General features: G+C 41.4%; 1 protein-coding gene across 2 annotated transcripts in view; it reads right to left on the minus strand.

The window, feature by feature from the left end:
- zfpm2a (zinc finger protein, FOG family member 2a) overlaps positions 1–23,659 on the minus strand; it is a 112,590-nt gene extending 88,931 nt beyond the window's left edge. For both annotated transcript variants that reach the window (XM_046399636.1, XM_046399635.1), the window contains exon 1: positions 22,972–23,659. In XM_046399636.1, the coding sequence (XP_046255592.1) occupies positions 22,972–23,011 (40 nt within the window). In that variant the 5' untranslated portion in view covers positions 23,012–23,659. The remainder of the gene's footprint in view (positions 1–22,971) is intronic.
- Positions 23,660–24,362: the final 703 nt, after the last annotated feature.

Here is a 24,362-nt window from a genome sequence, read left to right on the forward strand (position 1 = left end):
TATCAAAATAGTTTCTTTCTGGCAACTGACTAATAGATTAATTGACCAATCACTTCAGCCCTAATGTCATTACCAGCCTCCTTCCTTTCCTGCCACCAAACAAAAGAACACAGACATACTGTATGAACACGCACAACACTTAAACAAACCTCCACTATCACCACTTCTCAAAGAAATGATGAATCAGTCTGAGTTGTTATGTGTCTACTGTAGCTTTCATCTGGTTTCATGTGGATTTCATCATTCATTGTCTAAGCTGGGCTGTTGCTCCCTTCCACTCGCATTGTACAAAACTGGATTCCAGCAGTATAGTTCGACGGAAGAGAGAGGAAAACACTGCTGAAGCCCCTCCATCTGCTCTGGCTAATGATGATGCTCTCCGTGGCCTGGAGCAGAACTGTGTGAGGGAGATTTACACCCATAATACCCCTGGGGCTCTGAAGCTGCACTGCACTCCAAAACACCGTCACTCCATCACTTTCTATATGATAGCTTGCAGAGCAGGTAACAATGGACCAGCAACAATGTCTTTTTGTATTACTGACAAGTGCCTTATTTGGTTGACATAACCCGCCTTGGTGTCTGAGGAGTGGCACTAGGCTTACAGGAAAATGGATGACAGCTACACCATTGAGACATTGTGCAGTTGTAACAATCACACTAGACTATGTTTTTAAAAAAATACCCAGCAGTGTGTGATATGAGGCAAGCAGCGACTAAAGGAGAGGTGGCTGTCTTTGCAATGCACTAATTGGAATGACAGCAGGAAGGGAAAAAATCAGGTATCACAGTGAACTAAACTGAAAACAGCTGCCTTTTTCCTTTTCCTCTATTATAAAGGTTTATAAGTTGTAATTGCCCTTCAATTTGGGAGCTTTAGACCCACTATAAAGCTGTGTGTGGGACTAGACTTGACATCTATCTCCTGAAACAAGTGAGTTAAACGATGAGAGGCAGAAAGAAAGACTATGTGCATGTGTGTGTCTGTGTGTGTGTGTGTGTGTGTGTGTGTGTGTGTGTGTGTGTCAGAGAGAGAGAGAGAGAGAGAGAGAGAGAGACTGCAGGGGAGATGTAGAGAGCTGCACTCCTCAGGGATTGAGTGTTCACACACAGTAAATGGAAGTGGCACAGCTCTGACCTTTGAGCCGCAGCATGCGAGTAAAGTGAAGGCGCTGTCAAAATATTGCTTCAGAAATGACAATCCACCTCGCCAGTCCCAAGTCTTGACACGGCAGGCAAGTGGAGAGCCGTAACCTGCTGATCCCGACATTACAAATGAGGGGATTATCATGACAACAAACGGCAGCTCGACACGTTGCATACCCTAAAGATATTCTGGCATTGCCCCTTATTATCAGCAATGTCCCACACAGATAGCCAGCGATGGCACCAAAAATCGGAAGGAATAGGAGTCGTTATGTGTCAGAATGCCACATAAATTTTCAAATCAGGCTTTTCTAAATAACTTATTACTACTGGCATCAACTTTGCTGTTATGATATTACACTTACAGCTTCCGGACGTGGGATTTGGCAGTAGAGCAGCTTCTTCGCATCTTCATTTACACCCATGTAATACTCAAGTCCACAGAGAATAAGTCAATCGTAAAGAATACCAAAATATCACAAGCAAATTACTAGTGCACTGAGAGGAAGCTTGTGAGGAACAAAGACAGGCAGCCATAATTATATCTTGGCGTGTATGGCATGTCAATGGGCCACCTTCGTTCTGCAGGGCATTCCCCTGGGCCCCTCAGGCATCAAAATGATGTCCAAATTATTTTGTGCTCTATTGCAGCATGGTGCGATTATCATATTTACTGGTGGTGCATTATGACAACATTGATGTTTACACCTGTCTCTGTGAGAAGGCAAGGTTTACACTCTGTAATTTAGCAAATGTACAGTATGCATATGAGCTTGTTGGCAGGGATTTAAATTAGGTCAGAAATGGAATACATCAATAGCAACCCATATGTGCATCTTTCTTTTTCTTTTTTCTCTCTCCCCTCCCCAGCCTTCTTTGCTCAGAAGCTTGGCGATGAAGCAGCTTGACGACTGCAGAAGTGTGATATGTGCAAATCACATTTGCAGATGAGCTTGAAACTCCCTTTTAATATTCAAGATATCAGACATCCTGCACTGAGAAGCCCGCTAAGACGCGATTCGGAGGAAAAAAGCAAGATCCACGTCATTAAGGGAATCGTTAGAGGCTCGGTTTACATTTTACATATTTCACAAAAATGTACAACCAAGTAAAAACATCACCAGTTATCTGTGATAACAATGCAAATTTTTGTCAGAGAGCGCATGAAGATTCTGTCAAAATCCAAAGTCGCTCAGGTCTTTCTTTTCTTTTCTTTTTTTTCCTTACTGGCTTAACACCCTCAGCTTATTGGCGCTTTGATTTCTTTCATATTTTTTCCCTGAGAAGTCACACAGGCTTGTGGAGTCAAAGACGGTGAAAGGTATGTTTGCCACGAGGCACAGGAACACGTGTCCCCATTGCCTGCCAATAGCTCATCAAACACACACGCCTGTGGATGGATGCAAGCCCGGCTGGCGTTTAGGACGTCTAAACAGCATCCGCTCTGCCACATAAACCATCGCTGACTCCAGTTTACTTGCTTCAGACAGAGCCACAAAGAACAGCCCCTGTTTTCTGACCATTTTCTGCACGTAAATGTACCGCAAAGACAAAACCGCTACCGTACTGCAAGGTTGCATTTTTCTTTTCAAATACCTGCTCCTTTGTGGTGTACAGTGGCTCTCTGACAATAATTTTGCCTCTTTTACAGCCTCAACTTTTTCACTGGATGACAGAATGTAGCCCCTGCAATTTCCCCCTACCTCCTTCATTTCCCCGTGTCTTAGCCCTGCGCCAAATTTGTCTCTGTGCCATTTTAATTACAGCCAAGGCAATCTTTATGGTGGTATTCTGCGAGAACACCAATCTGCAAAAAAGGTGATAAGTAGACCCGCCACCCAGCTTTGGTATCAGTAATAAACAGACACTTAATTGAATAATTTGACCTAAGAGGCTGATCCTGCGAAGTAGCATGTTGGAAAAATTATTTTGAATATTGAAGACAGTTCAGTGTTTTGCATGACGCCTGCAGTAGGAGAACACACAGTGGATTTGGCTGGTTGCCCGCCAACTCGCCAATGTGGGCCATGGTGAGTCTTTACAGAACAGATAAGTGAGCCTTTGGTATCCTGGAAGAGCTCTGATGTGTGTGTGTGTGTGAGTGTGTGTGTGTGTGTTTTGGAAGGGTGCTTGTGTGTGTGTGTGTGTGTGTGTGTGTGTGTGGTGGGGAGGTGTGGGGGGTGGGGGTGACACATGTATGCATGAGTCTGTGTGCAGGCGTGTGTGTGCATGTGTCCGATATGTACTAAGGGGGGAGGGTGAGGAGTGTGAAGTGTGCCCACTCAAGGTCCATCTCCAACTAGCAGCCACATGGGCACATCCCCCTGGGTCCCGTTGCTGCACACACACACATGAAAACACACACACAGCAGCTTTCTGCAGAGCCTTAGAGACAATGACTCGTGGCCCCTTCCTGTTTAAGGATAGCTGTCAGAGGATGATGGCTCCGATTCAACACTGCAGCAGGTTTGCACAGAGCTCCCTGATAAAATGGAAAAAAGCAAAAGCCTCCACTCTCTCTCTCTCTCTCTCCCTCTCTCTCTCGTTCTCTCTCCATCACTCTCCCTCTCTCTGCACAGTTCAACACTGATTTGACTGCTAGCATAATTTTGCAGAGGAGACTATTTGCAGATGCAGCAGAGTTATCAATCCGAACAGACACACAATCCGGGTCCAATGTCACTTCTCCTCATTATGTTAATGGTTAATACATGCAAATGAAAACATTCCGGCAATTTGATTTCTTTGAAGATAGTTTGCATATTGTCTTAGCCATAATGATGGTACACTTTCTCCCCAGCTTCGATTTATGCAAGGCTAGTTAGTTCATTTTTATCAGCTCTGAGTTCATTTCTAGGGCTACTGGAATGTGTTTTCCCCTTCCCCTCACTATTTAACTAATTAGGATTCAGGTACCATAAGCAGATTTTTCACGCTATTGGTGTTTTTCTTAATTAAGAAACAAATGAATTCTCCCCAGCAAAATAGATGGAACAACGGGATAGGGTGCCAGGGGCCAGATGCGGCGCTTCTTAATTAGAAGTCACTCCATTGTCTGAGGTTTTTTAATGAAGCTCCAATCTAAATGGATATCAAAAAAGCTTCTAGTGAAGAAAAAACACACACACACACACCGGCCATTTAAAATAATAAGGAAATAAAGATAATGAAAGACAAAAGATATGTACTGGCAGCCCCGGCTCACACCTCCAGTTCAGTGCATGCAGTGCTCTCGTCACCTTTGGATGAGCCCTATTAAAACAGCTCGATCCCTTGCCTGCCCCCCGTCTGCCTGCAGCCATGTCTAATGTTCTGCCAAGCCAACAGTGAAACACTCTCTTTTCAACTTCTCATCAAAGGTGGAAGTTTCATTACCCCGTGGACGGTTATCAACTAACTATTACTGAAAACTGTTGCAGCTGTCAACTTCCTGTCTTGCCTTGAAAAACAGTGGAGGCTAGCTGAATCCATACTTATCATATCAATGTCATTTGTGATAGGCTGATGTTTTGTACAAGGAAAGCCAATGCAAAATTTCCAATTAGCTGGAACAAATTGTCACTTCAACACAATATGGAAGATAAAAATTGTGGTTTGCAATTAGATTTGAGCACCTGTGATGCATGTGTGGTGTAAAACTAAGGAAACAGTGCAGATGGAGCAAGAGTAAAGTTTGACATTAATTTGCAGGAGGGCTTCTTTTTTTCTTGTGATGTTCAATCATCGCTGATGCTGCTGTGCTGGTAACTGAAGGCGATAACATCGTGGCTGTTTTTGACTGAAATAAAACCCGTAGCATGCCCATATGTGCTGCCAACCCCATCAGTTCTTCTTCAGACGGCATGGCTTAGGAGCTCCCAGAGGATGGGCCAGTGCCCACTGATATGGGCCCAGCAACCGTCTTGTTCAGGCCAAGTATCCCTGTGCCCAGGGGCTGTGCCATCAATGCCATGACTTGTGCCAGACTGGATCCCACCCAGCAATCCATTTCAAAGGCTTTTTTTATGGATCAGGTATGCAGTGTGATTTTCCTTTCCCTTTGTAATGTGCCGTGTCAAAGGCGAGCTAGGCTGACTTTAAAGTCATATACTACTTTTTTTCCGCCTTTCATTTGGGAAGGAGACATAATTGATTTCTGACTTTCCAAATGTCAAGTTGGAAGAGATGAGAAAAAAGAGCAATGTCCTAAAAAATCAATCGGCGACATGAGCAGTTTGATTTGGATGGTATTTAGTTTTTGGGACTTTTATTTATAAGTTGTTAATCAATACTGAGGAAATACTAAAAATTTCAATTTCCAGTCCAGTCAAAACTGTCTTCTTGTGTCTACAGACGAAATCTTGAGCTGTACAGAATGATGTGCAGAGTCTGACACTATATAGTTGTTTTCACGTTCATTGTTGAAAGTGTAAATTTTTTCTACGCTCACCTAAAATCTGATTTTAACAGGCGACTCTAACCTTTGTGACATCACAAGCATTTTGGGATCCAATCCAGTGTTCAGCACGTGACGTGGAAACTTGAAGCCTGCAGTCCACATATACTAAGAATGGATTTGTTGTCTGAAACAGCAGACATCTTATGTCTAGTAGTGTATGTGAAATGAAATGAATTTTTAATGAAGGAGAAGGACTAACTGCCATTCTAAGGATTTTAATGTGGTAATTATATATTTTTTTCTATTAAAAACATTTGAAAATGTTTCTAAATGCCTTAATAAATGTGTTGAATGGATCTTTATGTCATCATCTAAATAATTCCCAGGGGAATTGGACTTTAATGGAGAATACCTTGAAGAACAAATGTAATAGCTTAACACAGTATTTATATCATCGTTTCATCATATGCTTATGCAGAATATTTTAGTGAAATACAGTTTCCTGATTAGGTTCTCTGGGTTCATGGAGTGAAAACAGATATTTTTTACATAGAAGCAACTTTCTTAATAAAAAGTCACATTTTTAAAACACCTCTATTTATCCACAAATTACCATAATCCTCCGGATGTTCACTCGTGTGCTCTCTCTCGTTTAGAGCATTACTTGTTTATTTATATCTGTGAATGAGATTAGAGGGGAAGATTACTTAGCGCAGACACATGAATAGCGATCAAAGACTGGAGGATAATGTAAGTCTTTCAGTGATTGCTCAGCTCTTTTCAAATCTACCGGTGGAGTATTAGAACAATACAAGTGGCTGTGCTCCATATAGTGTGACAACAATAATACAAAATCCTCAGGGAGTGAACCGCATGTAAACACTCCAGATCAGCACACAGTACACTGGCATAAAGTGTCCTCTAATGCAGCAAAAATTAGCTTTGATCCTGACGAGGGCACAGCAAAGTAGCAATCAGTTCAGTTGAATGACATCACTTGTCGGACATAAATGTGGTTTGAGGCACGTCTGGCTCAGTATCTGTATGCAGCAATGTGTTTTACAGCCTGCACTGTTTCTAGAAGCTCTGCTGGGGAACATCAGCCACAAGGAAACAAGCAACATTATGTCCTCCTGATTATTCCAAACAAAAATGTGGACACAAATATGACACTCTCTCATCCAGATGATTTATGAAGAACGTTCTGACAGCTGAATTGTCTTTTATTCAGTCTGTATGTGCTGCGCACATTTGGAGGAAGCACTAGTCCAGCCAATTATCGGTGGCAGGACAGAGAAACCTGTCACTTGGATATACAAGACAAATGAAGAAGGGACAGCACGGCAAAACACCAACAAATGAATCTTATAAATGCACACATGCATACAGTTGAAAAAAAAAAAAAGAAAAACAAAATGAGAACCATCGGCACCAGGCTACAGTTTTGACAAGCAAACTTTGCAAGGAGAATTTATTTGTAGCTGCAAATGGAGGGATGGATCTTAGGACCAGTTGGCTAATTATTTATCCTGCTGGCTTTATGGCTCTCATTAATTTCCCCCCTCTTTCTCTTTACCTTCCATTGAAAGTCTGAAGTCAACCTGCATCTGGTGCTGATAACGCCGAGGTCTAAGCAGCCTCACAGCTTCCCCTCTAACCCACCCACATGCAACTCCACCAGAGAAAAGGAACAGCTTTCACACACACTTGCTGGATAATACCATTAGAAATCGCACTCAAATCCACAAAGATGTGCTCGCTGAACAAGGAAAACATACAGTATATTGAGATTGGTTGTGCTGCATCTCTTAATTTTGTGGGTAATATGCCAGCCCTGTTGTATGTTGCAAAGCAAAGGAGATGCTGCAGAGAAGGAGCTTTTTGGAGAGCAAGTGCAGGAGCAGAGGCATTGGAAAGATCATTTACTTTTTAAATGCTGACAGAAATATTTCAAAAGTGAGTATCAAGTGCTTGGTCAGATTCTTAATCTTGTCTATTGACTCTTTGATCAGATTTTTCTTGTTTCATGAATGGTAACTTAAAATTTCTAACTTTAGACAATATGTTACACAGGCAGAGTTTTTAGGCAGTTATTTTGTGTTAAAATAAAAATAGAAAAGAGTTCTTTAGAATAAGTTTATATTCCTCATAAAAGTGTATTGGCATTGGTACAGAACAATACCCAACTGTATAAAGAAGAAACAAAATGAAGGAAGGATAACGAGGTAAGTCTGCTTTCCCTTCCCTCAAACCCTCTCTCTGATGGTCTCCCTGCTTTACCCGTTTATTGGTTCATGGGGTTGAATAAGATTGGCACATTCTTGTAATTTGGTGAGATCTTTGGTCTGAGCTGAGTCTATTCCGGCACCTTCCACCCTCTCTGTTCAACTTCCCTATTGCTGCCCACCACCCTCCTCCACCCATAGCTGTCCATCACGTTCACCCTGCAACAACAATGAACGCCAGACCCTCACTTCCAAGGACCTCATCGTCAATCCACCGAGGAACCAAACGGCCAATTTGAGCCATTTCTTCCAAGGAGTGAACTGATAGACTCCACACTGGTCACACTTTCAAACGCAACAGAGAGACACAGTGGGCGAGAAATGCTGAAAAGCAAATATTGTGGACTTCTGCTGACTTCAAACGGCAGTCAGATGGCACAGACTACCTAGGCAGTAAAGAAGCAGCATTACACACAGCACAAGAGAAAGGGCCTAAAGAACTCTTGGTGATTGCTTTCATGTTTGTCTTTACAGGGAACCCAGAGCATTCATTTCTCTTCTTCTATGCAAAGGAAAGTAAACATGGCACTCTCTGCAGGCTCATGAAATTGAACAGTTCTGAGCATGACGGCCATTTCTTTCTTGTGTTTTAGAATTAGATGTGTTACCTCCACCACAGCTGTGAAATAAATATAGTTTTTAAAAATGCTTCAAAATGAATTTTCATTTAATTCATGATACATATTTCACGCTAAATCTCTCACCATTGATGTACCATTCCAGTAAACCTAAGTTTTTTCAGAACTCTTGTTCCAACAGTTCGACACACACACACCAATGTAAACACAAACTTAATGGGGAAAAAAAACTTAGGCCAGTTAAGTTCTATTTGAGTGCCCACAACGCCCCGGTGATGCTCTCCTGCTGTCTTATTGGACTATCAGTGCTCAGGGGTCATGGGCCTGGCCAGTCAAGATAAAACAAACCCTGATGAAATGAACCATGTGGGAGCAGAGAGGGCTGCTCTCTACTGATGGAAGAAACCCAGTCACTCTGAGAGGTGAGAATGTAACAGTGTCGTATTGACCTGAGTGACCTGGCCCACTGCTTGAACTCTACCACACTCTGCTTAGACAGGAGAGAACAGACAACTGGGCTTTACTCACACAGTGGAAGTGTGTAGGCCAAGGCAAACGATTAATTATTTAGCAATTGAATAAATATGTAAAATACAATAGAATTTCATTTTTGTTTCCTACTTCATACTTCCACTGCACTGAACAAAGGAAATATTTTACAATATTTTAATTAATGTAACAGCTAGTGTTCTTAGTTACTTTGAAAAAAGATTTACTCATAAAATAAAAGATAATCGAATCTTATCTAACTGCGTGTTAGATAAGATTCGATTGATGTAGTTGATGAGCTGTTGATGAGCTGACTTTTCAGGGTTTAATTGAAACTGAAAAGAATTATTTTGCCATGAACATTTGAAGTTTAATGAGAGACCAACTATATAACTACTATTTTAAACAATGTTTTGGGGGATGGAGGAAGTGAAGCATCTGAATAATTCGATCACCACTGAACCTCGTGTCAGCAGCAGACCATGGGTCTGAGAACACCTGTACATGTCAGTCTGACAGCTGCTCAAAATCTCATATTAACTGATTTCATTGATTGATTTCATTACAGTCTGACTGACATTTCCTCTGGCATGCCATTTATTTATCACTGTCACTGTAGTAAGAAAAACTATCTTCATCTCTCTGCCAGACACTGACATTTTAAATATTCAGACAGAGTCTGACAAAGTTGGAGACTGACAACAACAAGGGCAGTTTTCAATATTCCATGCTATTTGATTGAGCCGCTGACACAAATAGTTATTTGCTACTTTCAGATCAGAGACATGCACTGTACCGCTATCATTGAGCTGGTCAATATACATCACTTCCACCCAAAGGATTACACCTCTTATCTGAAATGATATTCAATAAAGTATGACCGCAGAAATACAGAGTGGAGTGTTCTTGCTTGGATCTGGCTTATACTGTGAAAAAAAAAAACACACTTTATTGGAATTAAGATCCAAGTCAAGATTACCTGAGGAAACAGCAGTTACATTTCTGTTCCAGTGCCACGTCCTACACTTTATTCTCCGCTGCCTGGGGACTAAGCCAGGGTGCACTGTTCCCCACAAGCCACGGGGGTGTAATAGGATGCCTTTTTGAAATATATAGAGACGCCCCAGCACCTTCCACAGATCATAGCATGGGCTAGGTCGTTCGGTGAACAATTTTGTGCTTGTATATTTGGAAGGAGAAACTAGGTGCTGTGTGCACCTACTTAATATGGCATTGCTGAAATGCCCCACAATCCAAAAAGTCAGTGAGGCAACAACAAAACTTTCCTCAGGGCCCTCTGTGATGCTCCGCGACTTGTAATATCACCAAGGTGTATGGGATGATGATACCACTCAGTCATTTATGCTGCCTAATTAGCTGCTGCAACTTCCCTCCCAACTGCCGTGCCATCCATTCAGAGCTTCTAGCAAAGCAGTAGTCATTAGCTACAGTGGGTTGAAGTTAACTCCACTGCTGCCAACATGTTAGACTCTACTGAATGCGATCTGGAACAGAAGCAAGGTGTTTTGATTTTGCCCTGTATGTGTTTTATTTAAAGATATAAAGTGGGATTGTGGAATTGTAACCCAAATATTAAAATAACTGCTGTGCTGTCATTACACATTCTCTTTTCATTTTCATTGTTTTATTTTTCCCTGACATCAAATCCACCCTTAAAACACACGCTCACACTCACTCACCACCCGCCAACCAACAGCTCTGCCCTGTATAGCTTTTCTTTTCTTGTCGGGAATTTGATAAAGTGAGTGTGGTTAGAGCACTTGGGCTGAGGATCTGATGAGAAGTGTGGGGCCTGTCGCACACAAACACACACACTATAAGTACATTCTAATTAGCTGATGTATGCAGGACCTCATCCACGTTGGAGGAGTATCAAAAAGCAATCAACGCCCCATCCCTGATGAGCTCAGAGAGACACAGAGATCCACATTGTCTATGGAAAGATGATGCATGGCTGGACCTCGACTCGGCTTTCCAAACCATCATAATGCCATGCAATCACAAGACATTATGCACAGATCTGAACCCCAAAGCCACAGGATAGAGAAAAAAAAGGGGGGGAATATTGAGTTCATAATTCAAAAGCCTGATTATGATGGTTGCTCTTGTGAAAAGCTGCTGTGGAGAGCCAGAAGTGGAGGAATTGGCCAGCAAGTGCCACAAAAAATGATTATAAATGCAGAGGAGAAACGTGTTTAAAAAACTGTCATGATATACAGCACAGATAGCAGAGAAATCAGCAGAGTTAGGATGACAGCTCGTTGCCATGGAAAACTGAAAAAATTAAGTCAGCGGCAAGTGTATGAGGAGAATTTATGGAAGTGATTCTTCTCAGTGGAGAGAAATCAAATAGAAATATCAGCCACAGTAGAACTCTACGTTATCAGCATGAAATGGTGCAAAAAAAAAAAAAAAAAAAAATCAAATATCCTAAACATACAATCTAGGATTTTGTCAGCCATTCATAATCTAATTTGACCTGGAGCCATACGGCCGATTCGTCTCAGTAAAGACCATAGGTGTTTTAGCTGCAGGCTCCAAAGGAGAGAGGCATGTGTGTCACACAAAGACCATCGGTTAGCGACGTACCGAAAGGGACTCTGTATCACCATCTTATCTTCAAAGGACTGGGCAGGGGCTCAGGGGAGCTGTGCCACCGCCTCGCCTCCACACAGACACACACAGAGGGGGGATTTGGACCTGCAAGCAGGAACCAGAGATCTCTCGGCCGGCACCCAGGCCTGGACCCTCCTCCAACTCGCCCGCGGAGAACAGGCAGGGTTCCTGCACACGCGGCACGACATCAGTGAGCTGATCCCCCCTCCGACTCACCACCACCACCCTCCTCCTCCTCCTCCTCCTCCTCTCCCTCCCTCTCTCCCCTGCAAACTCCCTCCACCGACTGCCTGCCTATTTGCTTCCTGGCCTCAGCTTGACGGAGGGGATGGGATCTGAACTCAACTTAGACACAGAGTTTCCACATTTCACAGATGGCCGGGAGAGGCTTTGCATGGAGGTGAGGAAACAGAAAGAGAGAGAGAGAGAGAAAAGAGAGAGAGGGAGAGAGAGAGAGGGGGAGAGAGAGGGAGCCTCATCGCCGGCGCCGAAGCGGGGCCGATTTCACACCACGGTAGTGTGCGCTAAAGCAGGCCGCCGTTAATCCACTCACTGAGGGGAAGGCCTGGAGCTATTCCGCCGCCCGACCGCCATCTCCCTCCACAAAGCCATAAATGGTGCATTATACAACTGGGCTTCAGAGACACTGCTGATATGCTGATAGGTGGCGGACAAAGACCAAAGCAACCACAGGAGCGGAGCCACATGCAGGACTGAGGGCCTTAGTGCCAGAGCAGAACAGCACACGTCTATTCAGGCATCATCTCTCAAACGCTGTACTCGCTGAGGTGTGGACTGTTAGAGTACTATATCTCCACTTAAGATCGGGGTTCGTTCAACCTCTGCATTTGGCCCTGAGACACAGATGGACATGCACTAACACTCCCTCTTCTTGTGCTCTGCAACAAAATAGCTTTTACCCCCCCCCCCTTTCCATTCTTTGTGAATTCATATCTGTGAAGTTACCAAAAGTCTTGAAGATGAGTCTTTGAACTCATGAAAGGCAATCATTTTGAATGAAAGGAGACAGGAAATATATAAACATGGGGGAATTTAAATAAATTGCCACAAAGAAAATCAGGGAGAGGGCAGTGAATTATGTAATGATAAGACAGCCACCAGCCTAAGCCACAAAATGAGATGTTTTACATGAAACGAACAGTGGTCTAGATTAGAGAGCCATCCTGTTTAGACATGAAGCCAATTGGGTTGATATCCCATGTAGAGAAAATTTGAAAGATAAGTGGGAACTATGAGAATTGTTATAATCCAACTGTAACAAAAAGCTGAAGTATATTGGCTTTTCCCCCCAGAAGCACTGCACGATAAACATCTTTGATGAAAGAAGTTCATTACTTGTGCACTGTGTAATATAACATGCTGTATTATGTGTCTATGCCAACCTACAGTGAGGCAAGCTCTAAATGAAGCCTCAGGCACTTAATGGACATCATTAGGTGAAAACATATAAGAGATAATTATGGTAATTACAAATCCCTTTTATTCGCCCTGAGTCTTTGACAAGAAGGTTGTCATATCAACCACTTCAAACAAACAAAGAGTTGTTGTCTCTTCCCCTAAATGATGTCCAGTTCCATTTGGATGGGAATTGTCTTTGGATTATCCTTTTTATTGTTTGGTTAGTGGCTCTCAATGAGGGCTACATTTCTTTCAATAAAAAACTTGATTAAAACAAGTGATTCACAATAGTAGATTTTGACTTGCATTTGCACAGCCACTTCATTACAAGTGAGACCTTGATCTTGAAAGCAGGCCCATACAAAGCTAATGGACATGTCTGTTATGTCTATTAGAGATGAACCTTCAGAGGAACCAAGGCCTTCTATTCAATATCACAGGCATCACAACGGGCACCCAAGGCCTGTCTTATTAAATTTCAGCTCCCTAACAATATCAAAAAGCAACAAAATGACAAACACTGGCAATATGATGGAATGTTAAAAAATATCTTCCAAGAGTTTGTTTTGGTTAAACTTAATCCAAGAGTTACTGTTATTTTTGCAACATGGGGTCAAATGCAGAACAACCCTTGTCACTTTATCTTAGTGATATACCATATAAGCAGCAAGAAGAGATGAAATGCATGGAACATCTTTATGGAGAGACTGAGAGGCAATCGTGAAAGACTTGGGTGTTTATTTACAATATGCATCCAATCATCCTTTGTCACAGTTCCATGTTCGTCTTTTTCCGAAACCACAGAAAAACACTCACTGGAGATTCCATTTTTGGCCTCTTTGCAACACAAACTCATAATATGGTGCAGTCTTATCAGATCCTGCTTACAATAACAGATTCACTTCGAGTCAGAGCTGTTGTTTAACTTATTCAGTCCCATGGGAAAATTCAGTTCAAACACGTCAGGAGACATCTGCCAGTCCACAGCAGCTGATGATGTCAACGGGTCCCTGCTCGTACCAGATTCCTGCAGCACTTTCAATCATTCCTTGTGAGATTACTGCAATAGGATATTACTGTACAAACTATGACCATGTGTCCTGCTGCCACAAAGCTTAGCAACATATTACAGTTTGTCAAAGCAAGCTATTGCGAGGGAGAGATAGATACAGAGAGGAGGAGAGAAGCCATTGACCTTTGTGTCCTTCATATTTGCCTAGCTTCCCCTCAACCCCAATCTTAAGAGTGAAATCATCTGATCCCAAACTAACTGTCAACTGGCTTGTGATGGTGGCAAAGCCAGCAGACATCAATCAATCAGATTTTCTCCTCGTCTATCAGAGGAGGCTTTTTTTCCTGTTTTGCCCGGGCTTATCATCTGACCCAGTTGTTATCCTGTTTCTGAAGCTTAAAAAACTTGATTATGGTCAAATGTGTGTCTCAGAGATTCACAGGCACACCCTAGACTGAACCAGAAGGGAAAATAATTAAATAAATATATATTCTTAGTATTTCACCAGAGAAATGAATGCGGGATGTAATGATTGTAGTTTTTCAAAACGAGGCTCTTAATTCTACACTCATGCTGGAAATAAGGAGTTTGAGCCAGTTATCTTTGGTTTTCAGGAATGCGTGATTGCGTGAACCCAAGATAAAAATCCAATCTGATATCATAAGACAAAAAGGCATTTTAGTTGGCTACAGCACTTGCTCAATGTCAACAGTTTTTAGTAATTACTAGATAAGCATTCTCTGAAATACACAGAGAAAGAAAATTGGCTGAGTCTGAAATAATAGCGGCTGCATCTCTCTCTGGATGTTTATTCTGTCACTTCACAAAGCCTGCTTTGAAATAATAAGAAGCAGGAGATGTGCACTTTGCAACACGTCACTCCTTTCGTCAATGTCCAATATCGCACACGAGTTGTCTAATCTGATTTGCATAATTTACTGTAAATATAATCGATCACCGTCAAAGCGTTCCAATTGGAATACGGCTCCATTATGGCTATTTCTGTAGCCTTGCTCACTGCTAATCATACGCAGGCAGATATGGCCACTGATCACATGATGTGTAAGCTGTGTTGTCAACAGCTTTAGCAGCTTTGCAATGGTGCAAATCAAAACATAGCCTCTTTAAAGTATTAACATGTTTTGAAGTTTGTTTTATATTTTCAGCATATTTGACATAAATTGTTTATCTATTTACAAAGCTTTGTCATTAGTGATTTTCCACTGAAGCCTTAAGATGCTATGTGTTTTGTGTCATTCGTCTGGCGGAAAATGCTGATGTACAAATTGAACTGAAAAGCTTGTTACTTAATCCTCTGTTGCCACCTATCCCTTAACTATAGAGCCTGCTGCATTTCATTCCAATGCAAAGTTCTGCATCAAGCTGCCCCCCACAAATACATCCTCAGTAATTCCTGCCAAGCCAAAGATTTACACTGAACAGCTATTAGGACGTCACTTTCTGGTGTGCCAGCTACTCTCCTGCTCTGGAAATGGTGCTCACCAAATTATCCCCTGTTGTTATCATCTCTTTAAAATTTCTATTCCACGTATTTTTTTAATTACTGAAACAATTTATGTGGTTTAATTCAAACTCAAGGCCTGGCCAATAATTTTACTGTACATTGCTGAAAACATACTGTGACAATGCCTGCTGCAAAACGTGAGTCATTTCCAAGGAGTCCCTTTCCTTTCTCTCATCCAAGATTCAGTCAAAACCCTGATATTAATTTTGACATATTCCATGAAAATGTTTTGATTAACTGTGGCTAATTAAATTGAAATAAACAAAAAGAATCTTAATACAAACATAAAAGTTATTTATATTCCTGCAATGGAAGACTGACAGACTTTATTTCTTGAATATGGCAGAGGCAAGTTGCTGTTGCAGGCACAGAGCTGTTTCTCTTCTAAGCTATGGAGATGTCAAAGCATCACACAAATGTGATGAACCCAATATCCATATCCATGATACATCAAAACCTCGGCATGGCACAAAAATAACTGCAATACCTCAGGAGCAACCTCAGAAATCCCCTTAATTGAGCAATATCTTCATTCCTGATCCATGTGCATCACCAAGGTGAAAAGGGACTGTGCAAGTTAAATGAAAGAAGAATTCATGATGTGTGGCGGCCTCCCTTACTCACCCTGGCTATTTCCCCTCTTGGCAGGGGCCAAATAGAGAATGTTAAATGAGGCAATTGTGTCCCGGAGGCAAAAAGAGGAAGAAAAAAAAGCAGGCAGTGCCCCTGCTCTCTGCTCCAACCCTGAGGAGCATTCTGCAGCATGATGAGGTACATGCAAGCATCCAGGCCTGCTACCACCCAAATAGCTCAGACAAGACCTAATTTCCCATGGGAACAAGCTACTCCACTCTAATACACATAAAAGCGGACTCATTAGTCAAATTCTTAATCAAGGTGGTGTGGAACAAAAAATGTATATTTTCAAAAGAATGTTCAATGCCTGTATGGAATAATATTGACCCATACAAGAATTTACTCAGTTTTAATCAAATAGCACAGATCTGAGTACTTTATGCTTTGAATTTCAGAGGATTATGCTTTTGACACACGGAACCGCATAGTAGAAAGTGAGACTTCACAATAACTTTATAAACTACAAAAGTAACATGTTACTTACTCATGGATGCATCTGTAATAATAATGTAATGTATGACTAAAAAAAATACTCATGTTGGACATTTCTTTCACAGAAATGTGAGTAGTTTTACTAATTAATTACTGACATAATTAATGTCAGTTTTCTCTTAATACTTGAATACTTACACTTCAAGCCTTTTTACAGTGTGATATTGCTTATTTTACTTCAGTAAAAGGAAAAGGTAATCTACCTAATCTGACCATTTCTTCGATAAAATGTCAGCAAATAGTGAAAACGAATCCAAGTTCACGTTTTTAAATATCTTGTTTAGCTGGTCCAAATATTCTGTTTGCTCTCTGAAGGTGGAAGTCAATTTTTGGTTAAAAAAAATATCTTCAAGATGAGTAAATTATCAAAATTATTCATATATTTTCTGTTGATCTACTAATCCATTAAGTGATTCATTGTTTCAGCTCAAAAAAACTTTGCTTAATCACAATACCATGAGCACCATAAACAGAGAGTGCCAGGACATGAGGTAGGCCTCGGCAGCCTTTAGAAACACCAGGATGTAGAGTGTGATCTGTTAACATTCTGTGGCTGCAGGAAACTGATCTCCCCTGCAGTCCCACACTGTCAGCTATACAGACATACTCCACGGTGACACCTCTGATAATCAAAGCTTTGTCTGGGTCTTAAAAGGACGTACTTGAACAACAGCGAGACCAGAGGCCTTCTTTGCTGTAATGGCCTTTGGACATCAATATTTAAATCTTACATCTCTGTTGTGATTAGAATGCTGCCTTTCTGCTTTCTCTCTCTCCTGAAACAACAAGGTGGGGGTGAAAAAAGACTGAAATCAATGATCTTTGAGTCTAAACTAGATTCCTAAGCAGTTTGCCACTCTCAGCAGCAAGATAAGATAAACTCTCTTTGACCTGAGAGATGAAGTTGCCATGACGATCAGGGAGTCCACTTTCTCTATTGATATTTTGCTGATGTAACAACAAATGGAACTAGATCCTGCTCTTGATAATGGTGATTAATTAATACCAATATTGATCCCTACAAGCAAGAGACAAGGCTATTAACTTAAAGCAGGCTGAAAGTCAATTGTTACCTGGGGGCTCAATGGGCATCATTGATATAAAATCTAAATAAACAGAGAAGTATACGGTCAGGGACTGAAATGCACAACTAAAAAGAAAACACACAGCCGGCAGCAGTAAAAGCATTAGCAGATTGTTGTTTTTGACCTGCACATTTTTCTAAAATTAAAATTTTGCTCATAGTGGTGACGGTGCCTGAATGAGAACACAATGGTGACAGCTTGGACCAGCAGTTACTGGAATAATAGCAGTGGAATTCAGGAAAGAGGAAGATAAAGAGGAAACTGCGTGAGGAAGTGACCTCCACCTTTGCAGCAACCCTGCCCACATTTCACACTGCTGTCCAGGCACTTCAAGCTACAGCGAAAGAGAGGGCAGGATTAGGCACCGTCAGTCCATCGGCTGCCAACGCCAGCCCATCCAACACATCACACAGCGCTGTTGTCAACAAAGGAAATGGCAGCTGCTGTACATTCCTGTCCCTATAGCTGCAGAGCCTGTGACATAAGCAGTAATAGCAGAGCCGTAAATACTTTCTCTATACAAGAAGCATTGTACTTTAGACACAATGCAAAAAAAAAAAAAAACATTACAAGAAGATGACATTCATCTGCATTGTTGTTTTGTGTCAAAAGTGAAGAGGCAATTGGGGATCCTTCAGCTAAGACGAGGCAACGGCACAAGCTGTTATTGGCAGGGAACAGATGTTTGAGGGAAAGTTGGCATTCAACAACCATTCTTCTTCTGACAGAAATCAACAAGAGAAACACAAGAGACAAGGCGTGATTGTCACCCAATGAAAGAGAAACCCTTAAATATACAGGGAGGCTGGCATGCAAACATTTTTTGATTTTACACCCCCAAAACATCTGACTACTGGAGTTGCCAGCATTTGCGGGCCAGGGGTGAAACGCAGCATATAAGACTTCCACAGCACGGCTCTCCTTATGCGAGAAAGCAAAGCTGAGCAAAGTTGTAGAAAATATGGATGAGAAGTCTGTTCTCTGAGGAAAAAAAAATGTAAAAAAAAAAAAATACATCAATCTAACAGCTCAAATCCCTCTGCTAAAAGCCACATGCTCCTCGCACATACTGTGAATGCACCAATGTATACACAAGCAAGAACAGACACACAAATTCAGATACAGGATGTTGGCAGTCAATTCAGTAAACACTCCCCTTATCCCTTACTACTGTAATCTGCCTCTGATAAATGCCCCTCAAAGATAGAAACGTCACCTGATATGATAAACCGTATGCTAACGTTACATAAAGTGGCCTTATGCTAAGGAGTTGGAGAGATTAACTGTAGAGCGGAGATGGAAAAAATGGTGGCTACAATAAAAAACGACTTTTAGCACAAGCTGAGAATCTTTGTTCAGCTGTAGTTCAATTCTAGACTGACTAGTTGAGAAAAGCACAGATCTTATTAGAATAATACAAGTGTTGTACGTGCATTATATTGGATTTAAGGTAACTTGATAGTAAATACAAACAGAAGCAGCAAACAATAACAAATAAATAACTCCAAACCAGCTGGGATCATATTCCTCAATGGCCTTAATATGAAATAGTCAAACAATGTATCCAAGAAAACACAATAGGAATATCAATATCTACCAAAACATCAGTAGACCCCGTTCCAACTTTAACCACAAGGTATTATGGGTAAAAATAAATCACAATAACAAAACAAAACATTACACTGCAGTGGACAGGCTTTACAGATGTAAGATCACCATCACATGAGTCGATTAGGGATTTTGACAGTATGACATAGTGGTAAGCTCTGCAGACTGGTGCACTTGCAACTCGGGTACTATACAAACTTACTGTAAAAGACTACAGTATGGCGCTTGACTCAGGTTGGATAACGTCGAGTAAACAAGCCAGAGGAAGCAACATGAATTCTCAGATGGTCCATATGGTGAAGACAACAGTAAAGGGGAGAACACTAAGTCAGTTTAATAAGCACATTTGACATTAGATGTCCGCCCATGGCCTCAGAGGGCTGCTTCAATATGTTCCCATAAACACTGGCGGAGGCAAGCTCCCTACATCATCCAGATTCCCCTTTACGCCGTGAAACTTTGGGGGGCAATTTTACAGAAAAATTACTCTGAGGGGCCTGGTTTCAATTCAGCCTGTTCATATCTTTCCTTCCTATTAAGCATCAAAATGTTCTCCTCTCAGTACGAATAGAGGTATGGACACCACCAGCTGCCGAGGACGAGCCGGGAGGGGGGGTGGGGGGTGCGGTTGGGGGAGACAGGAGAGAGGGAAAGGAAAGGATACAGGGAGCTTGGTGGAATTCACACATCATATTACAACAGCTAATCGCAATCCGCAGAGCATCAGCGATATTTTCATCATTCCTGTCAAATTCTACTGACCCGCCTTGGAACGACTAACAATCTGGGCAATTTATTGGCATATTGGCACGAGGTGATAAGGCTAAAAACAACAGCAGCTAGCAGCTGGCCCTGGGAGATGAGCTGATAACATTGATATGTGCTCCCACACAAAACACCTCCGCCACTATCTCTTCTTTCTATCAAACTCTTATTACAATAAAAGTGTATGGGGGGTTTTCTTGGGAAAGCAAGAAAGCAACAAGGGGAGGGGGATACACACACACACACACACACACACACATATATATATATAATCAGATGTAATGTTTCACAGAAAAAAAAACAACGGGGGGAAAATACATAATTTATCACTGTATTATCGGGATATCCAGGCAGCCTAATCAAGGAGCACTGAGTGACTATTTTTTGCCTTATCATCCAAAGTGGTGGAAACGGAGAAGGAATTATCAGCCAGCTGCAGATTGCTGGGCTGGAATTTTAATGGTAATAATCGGGTTTCTGATGGTATATCTTCTCTGCTTATCTTTCCCATTATCTGGCCTTATCTCCCCAGTCATCGGAGCAAATTAATGGTGCTCTTTCAGCATCGCCTTTTTATCACCGCTCAGAGAGCACCCAAGGGGAAAGAATAAGCAAAATATTAAAATACTGCATAAATCACAATTTTAGATAACGGTCCAATGTATGCAGGAAGAGGCGGGGGGTGGGGGGGACTGCGCCCAACAACCTTTTTGTCCTTTAGAATGACTGTCTGTGCTGACTTTCTGTGCAGTGCCTCCTCGGCCTTTTTCCCAGAGTTCCCGGGGTAGGAGAGAGGATCTAGGCTCCTCGTGACCTTTATGTTTCCAACTAGAGCTTGATTATACTACTGCACACCAGCTCCATATTAACAAGATCTTACACATGACATACTAATTCACACGAGGCCAGGTCACAGTGACGAAAGTGCAACAAAAACGTTAGACTTCCTCAACAACAAAATTCGGAAGCTACAATGGGATTGGTCCAAAGATGAGTGGGCCTATCACGTCATAGGTTGTCACGCTTCTTTGTTGTTTAGAAATGGTTGCAGGTTTGTGCTGGATGCCAGCAAAAGCACATATGAACTCACAGAGCTTTAAAACAAAAGGATGTTTCTGGAAAATAATTATTTTCATTCAGCGTTTATGGCACTTACACTGTACCAAACTATACAAAATTATGTGGAAAATAAGTGCAGAAACAATGTCTATTCAAATAATACGCCTTTTCACCATCAACTAAAAAATGCAAGGTCAAAATGGTTGATTTTAAAAAGTTTAATATAACTATTTATTTTTACTGTACAGCATTAAAAAAATAAATAAAATACATATAAATAAAACACAAAACAGATCCAAATTCCAGATAAGATTTCCTTAAAAACTAAACTAAATCTAAAGTGTGAAACAATAATAATTCCGTGTAAAATAAAGAAGAGGACACGTAATGTGTCACACAATCTGTCTGACACAAATGTTGTAATGCTGTACACCAACATACACAAGCCCTCATGAATTCATGCATGTGAGCTCTCACACACACACACACACATGCAAACACACACACCCACACACGGACACACACACACACACACACACACGCACAGACAAAATGTTGCCTTAGTCCGGAGTTCTCTATAATATCTTGCAGCACAGATAAACAGTACCATAAGTACAGGACAAATTAGTGGAAGTGGTTTGATATTTGATATTCTGACCCCAGAGTAACCACAGTCTGCTTTTAGCCTCTTACAATTAAATGGACAAACTGAACACACACACACACACTCTCACACACACTATACACACATTCAGATGTCAGCTGTTTTTGAGATGTGAAAGTGTGCTCGTGTCCATGCCTGTGTGTATATGTGGGCGTGTGTGTGCGTGTGTGTGTGTATGTGTGTACAAATCTCCACACATTTAGTTACTTTAAAATTATGAAAAGTTGTTTAACACGTTTCATTTCAAATATTTATTAGGTTTAATTTCAACAATGTGAATATGACACACTTTTGAATTAATGTAGACCATGAAGTTATACTTTATTAAAATTTTTGTGCAAAAAAAAAAACAACAAAAAACCCCCCCCACTAAATTTCTGTTTCAATTTTCATTTAAATTTGAAAAGCAAATATGCTGCAGGGAGACAAAGTCCACCTGAGGAATGATACAGTTCAGTGAAATGAAAATTAAAACAAGCCATAAGTTTGTCCTCTTTTACTGCAAGACCACGAGTTACGGCTGTCAACATTAATAATCAATATTTATACCATGTATGGGCTATAGTGTGAAGTTTGAAAAAGTAAGTCCTTTTAAGTACGCACACCTGCAAGTGAGGGTGTATGTGTGAAAGGAAAAAAAAAATGAAGTGTGTGTGTGTGTGTGTGTGTGTGAAGCAGCTGAAAGTGTGTGTGTGTGTGTGTGTGAGAGAGAGAGAGAGAGACACGTGTGTGTTTCTACGTTGCAAATAAAAACATTTAACAGCAATTCATCTCATTATAGAGATTCAGCATTTATTATCGGCCTATAATTTGGAATTAGTGGTGATTAATTGGCGTACAGAGCTTCAGTCTGCACACTCAAAGTGATGCACTGTCCGACAGACAATTTTGGACGGAAACTCGAATACGGTCACATCAGACTAACAACAAAATAACTTCATTTTGCTACAACTTGGCACTGGCGGGGAAACTTTTCAGTGGGGTTTGGGTTGTAAATAAGCTCATCAAAAACACAAAATATCTGCGGAGGGAGACTGGAGCGTATGGACCGTGACAGGCAACACATGAGTGGCGATAGTTGAGCTGCTGAATCAGCTTCACAGTGGTCACTATCGTTACAATATTCTGCAAACTCCAATAAGCTTGGAGACGCTGCTGAAACGGCTAGACAACATTTTAAAAAAGAAACTTACGTTTGATCTGCCTGGGGTTGCTCTGCTTCCTTCGGGACATGCCTGCTGTGCGGCTGGTCAGTGAATCCAGGTGTAGTACTGACAGATCGATAGGTTCTGGTTCATCCAAGCAGCCGGTTTGGGTTTTTGTCTGATGGAAATTGAGAAGAAGAAAAGAAGAAGGGGGGCACCAGTACTTTTTACGCAAAAGTCTATCGTTCCGTCTGTCTTTCCTTTATCTTTCTCGTCTCTCTGGCACTGGCTTTGGCTTTCTCTCTCTCTCTCTCTCTCTTGCACACATACACACCCTCCCTCTCTCTTTCTCTCCCTGTCTCTCTCTCTCTCTCTCTCTCTCTCTCTCTCACTCTTTCTCAGCACCGTTCTCCGTGATGAGGCTGCGCTTCGCCGCGATCCGCACGGACTGACTGGGGAGGTGAAAGCGTTTCGCGCTTTTGTTTGAAGATAAGGTTTGTTCCTCCCCGGGTACCGTAGCCGCTGCCTCGTGAACTTCACTTGATCCACAATTACTTTAACTTCCAGTTGAGCCTATTAATTAGCGTTGACCTTATTTAGCACCCGTGTTTTGGGGTAAATAAAATCGGATATGGAGCTGAGCTCATCAACCGGCGCAATACATTAACTAGATAGTTAATCAATTTTAAAAAATCCTCGCACTTCATGTATTTTTAACGCATTTTAAGGACCGTGTTGCCCTGCTGTAAAATGATCTGAAACATTAATTCAACTGCTACATTTTTATGTTATCCATCACACGCAAAAAAGGAGAGAGGTTTAAGGGAGAACCCTTCAGTACCGCAGCAATTTAATACAGCATGCGGTCCTAGTCATATCATCAACAAATCTGAAACGATATTGGCAGGATTAGTCCAGTTGCAGTTTGGCCACTCATTTTCCCATAATGCACCCTGAGACTTGATCTGGATTGAGATGACCCTAAATGACTGGATCTCTTTGCCAGCAACTGATAGAGGTAACCCAAAGTCTAGATTATTTTTAACACACAAAGTATGCTATTCAAAATAATTAAACCGCATAAAATCCCGACATAAAGTCTCTGTATTTTGATGCTTAAAAACGTGTCCAACCTCTCGCTGCAAAAAAAAAAAGAAAAGAAAAAAAAAAGAAAGAAAAAAGAAATTGACACACAGTATATTTCCAGTACTCTGCTTTTTATGGTTTGTTTATTTGTCAATTTGATAAGCTGTCAATCAGGATATGAACATTTTTTTTTCTTGCCCACAATTAGTCTGCCTGTGGACAGGAAAAATATTCAGAATATTTCAAGAGAATGCGAGAAAGTGAGAAAGAGAGAGAGGAAACGAGAGCTTTCAAATCATTCAGATTTTGACTGCCATGTTCTGAATAGTTGCCCAAACTGGAAATCACTCTCT

The sequence above is a fragment of the Scatophagus argus genome, chromosome 9 (genome assembly GCF_020382885.2).
Source record: "Scatophagus argus isolate fScaArg1 chromosome 9, fScaArg1.pri, whole genome shotgun sequence".
Lineage (NCBI taxonomy): Eukaryota > Metazoa > Chordata > Actinopteri > Scatophagidae > Scatophagus > Scatophagus argus.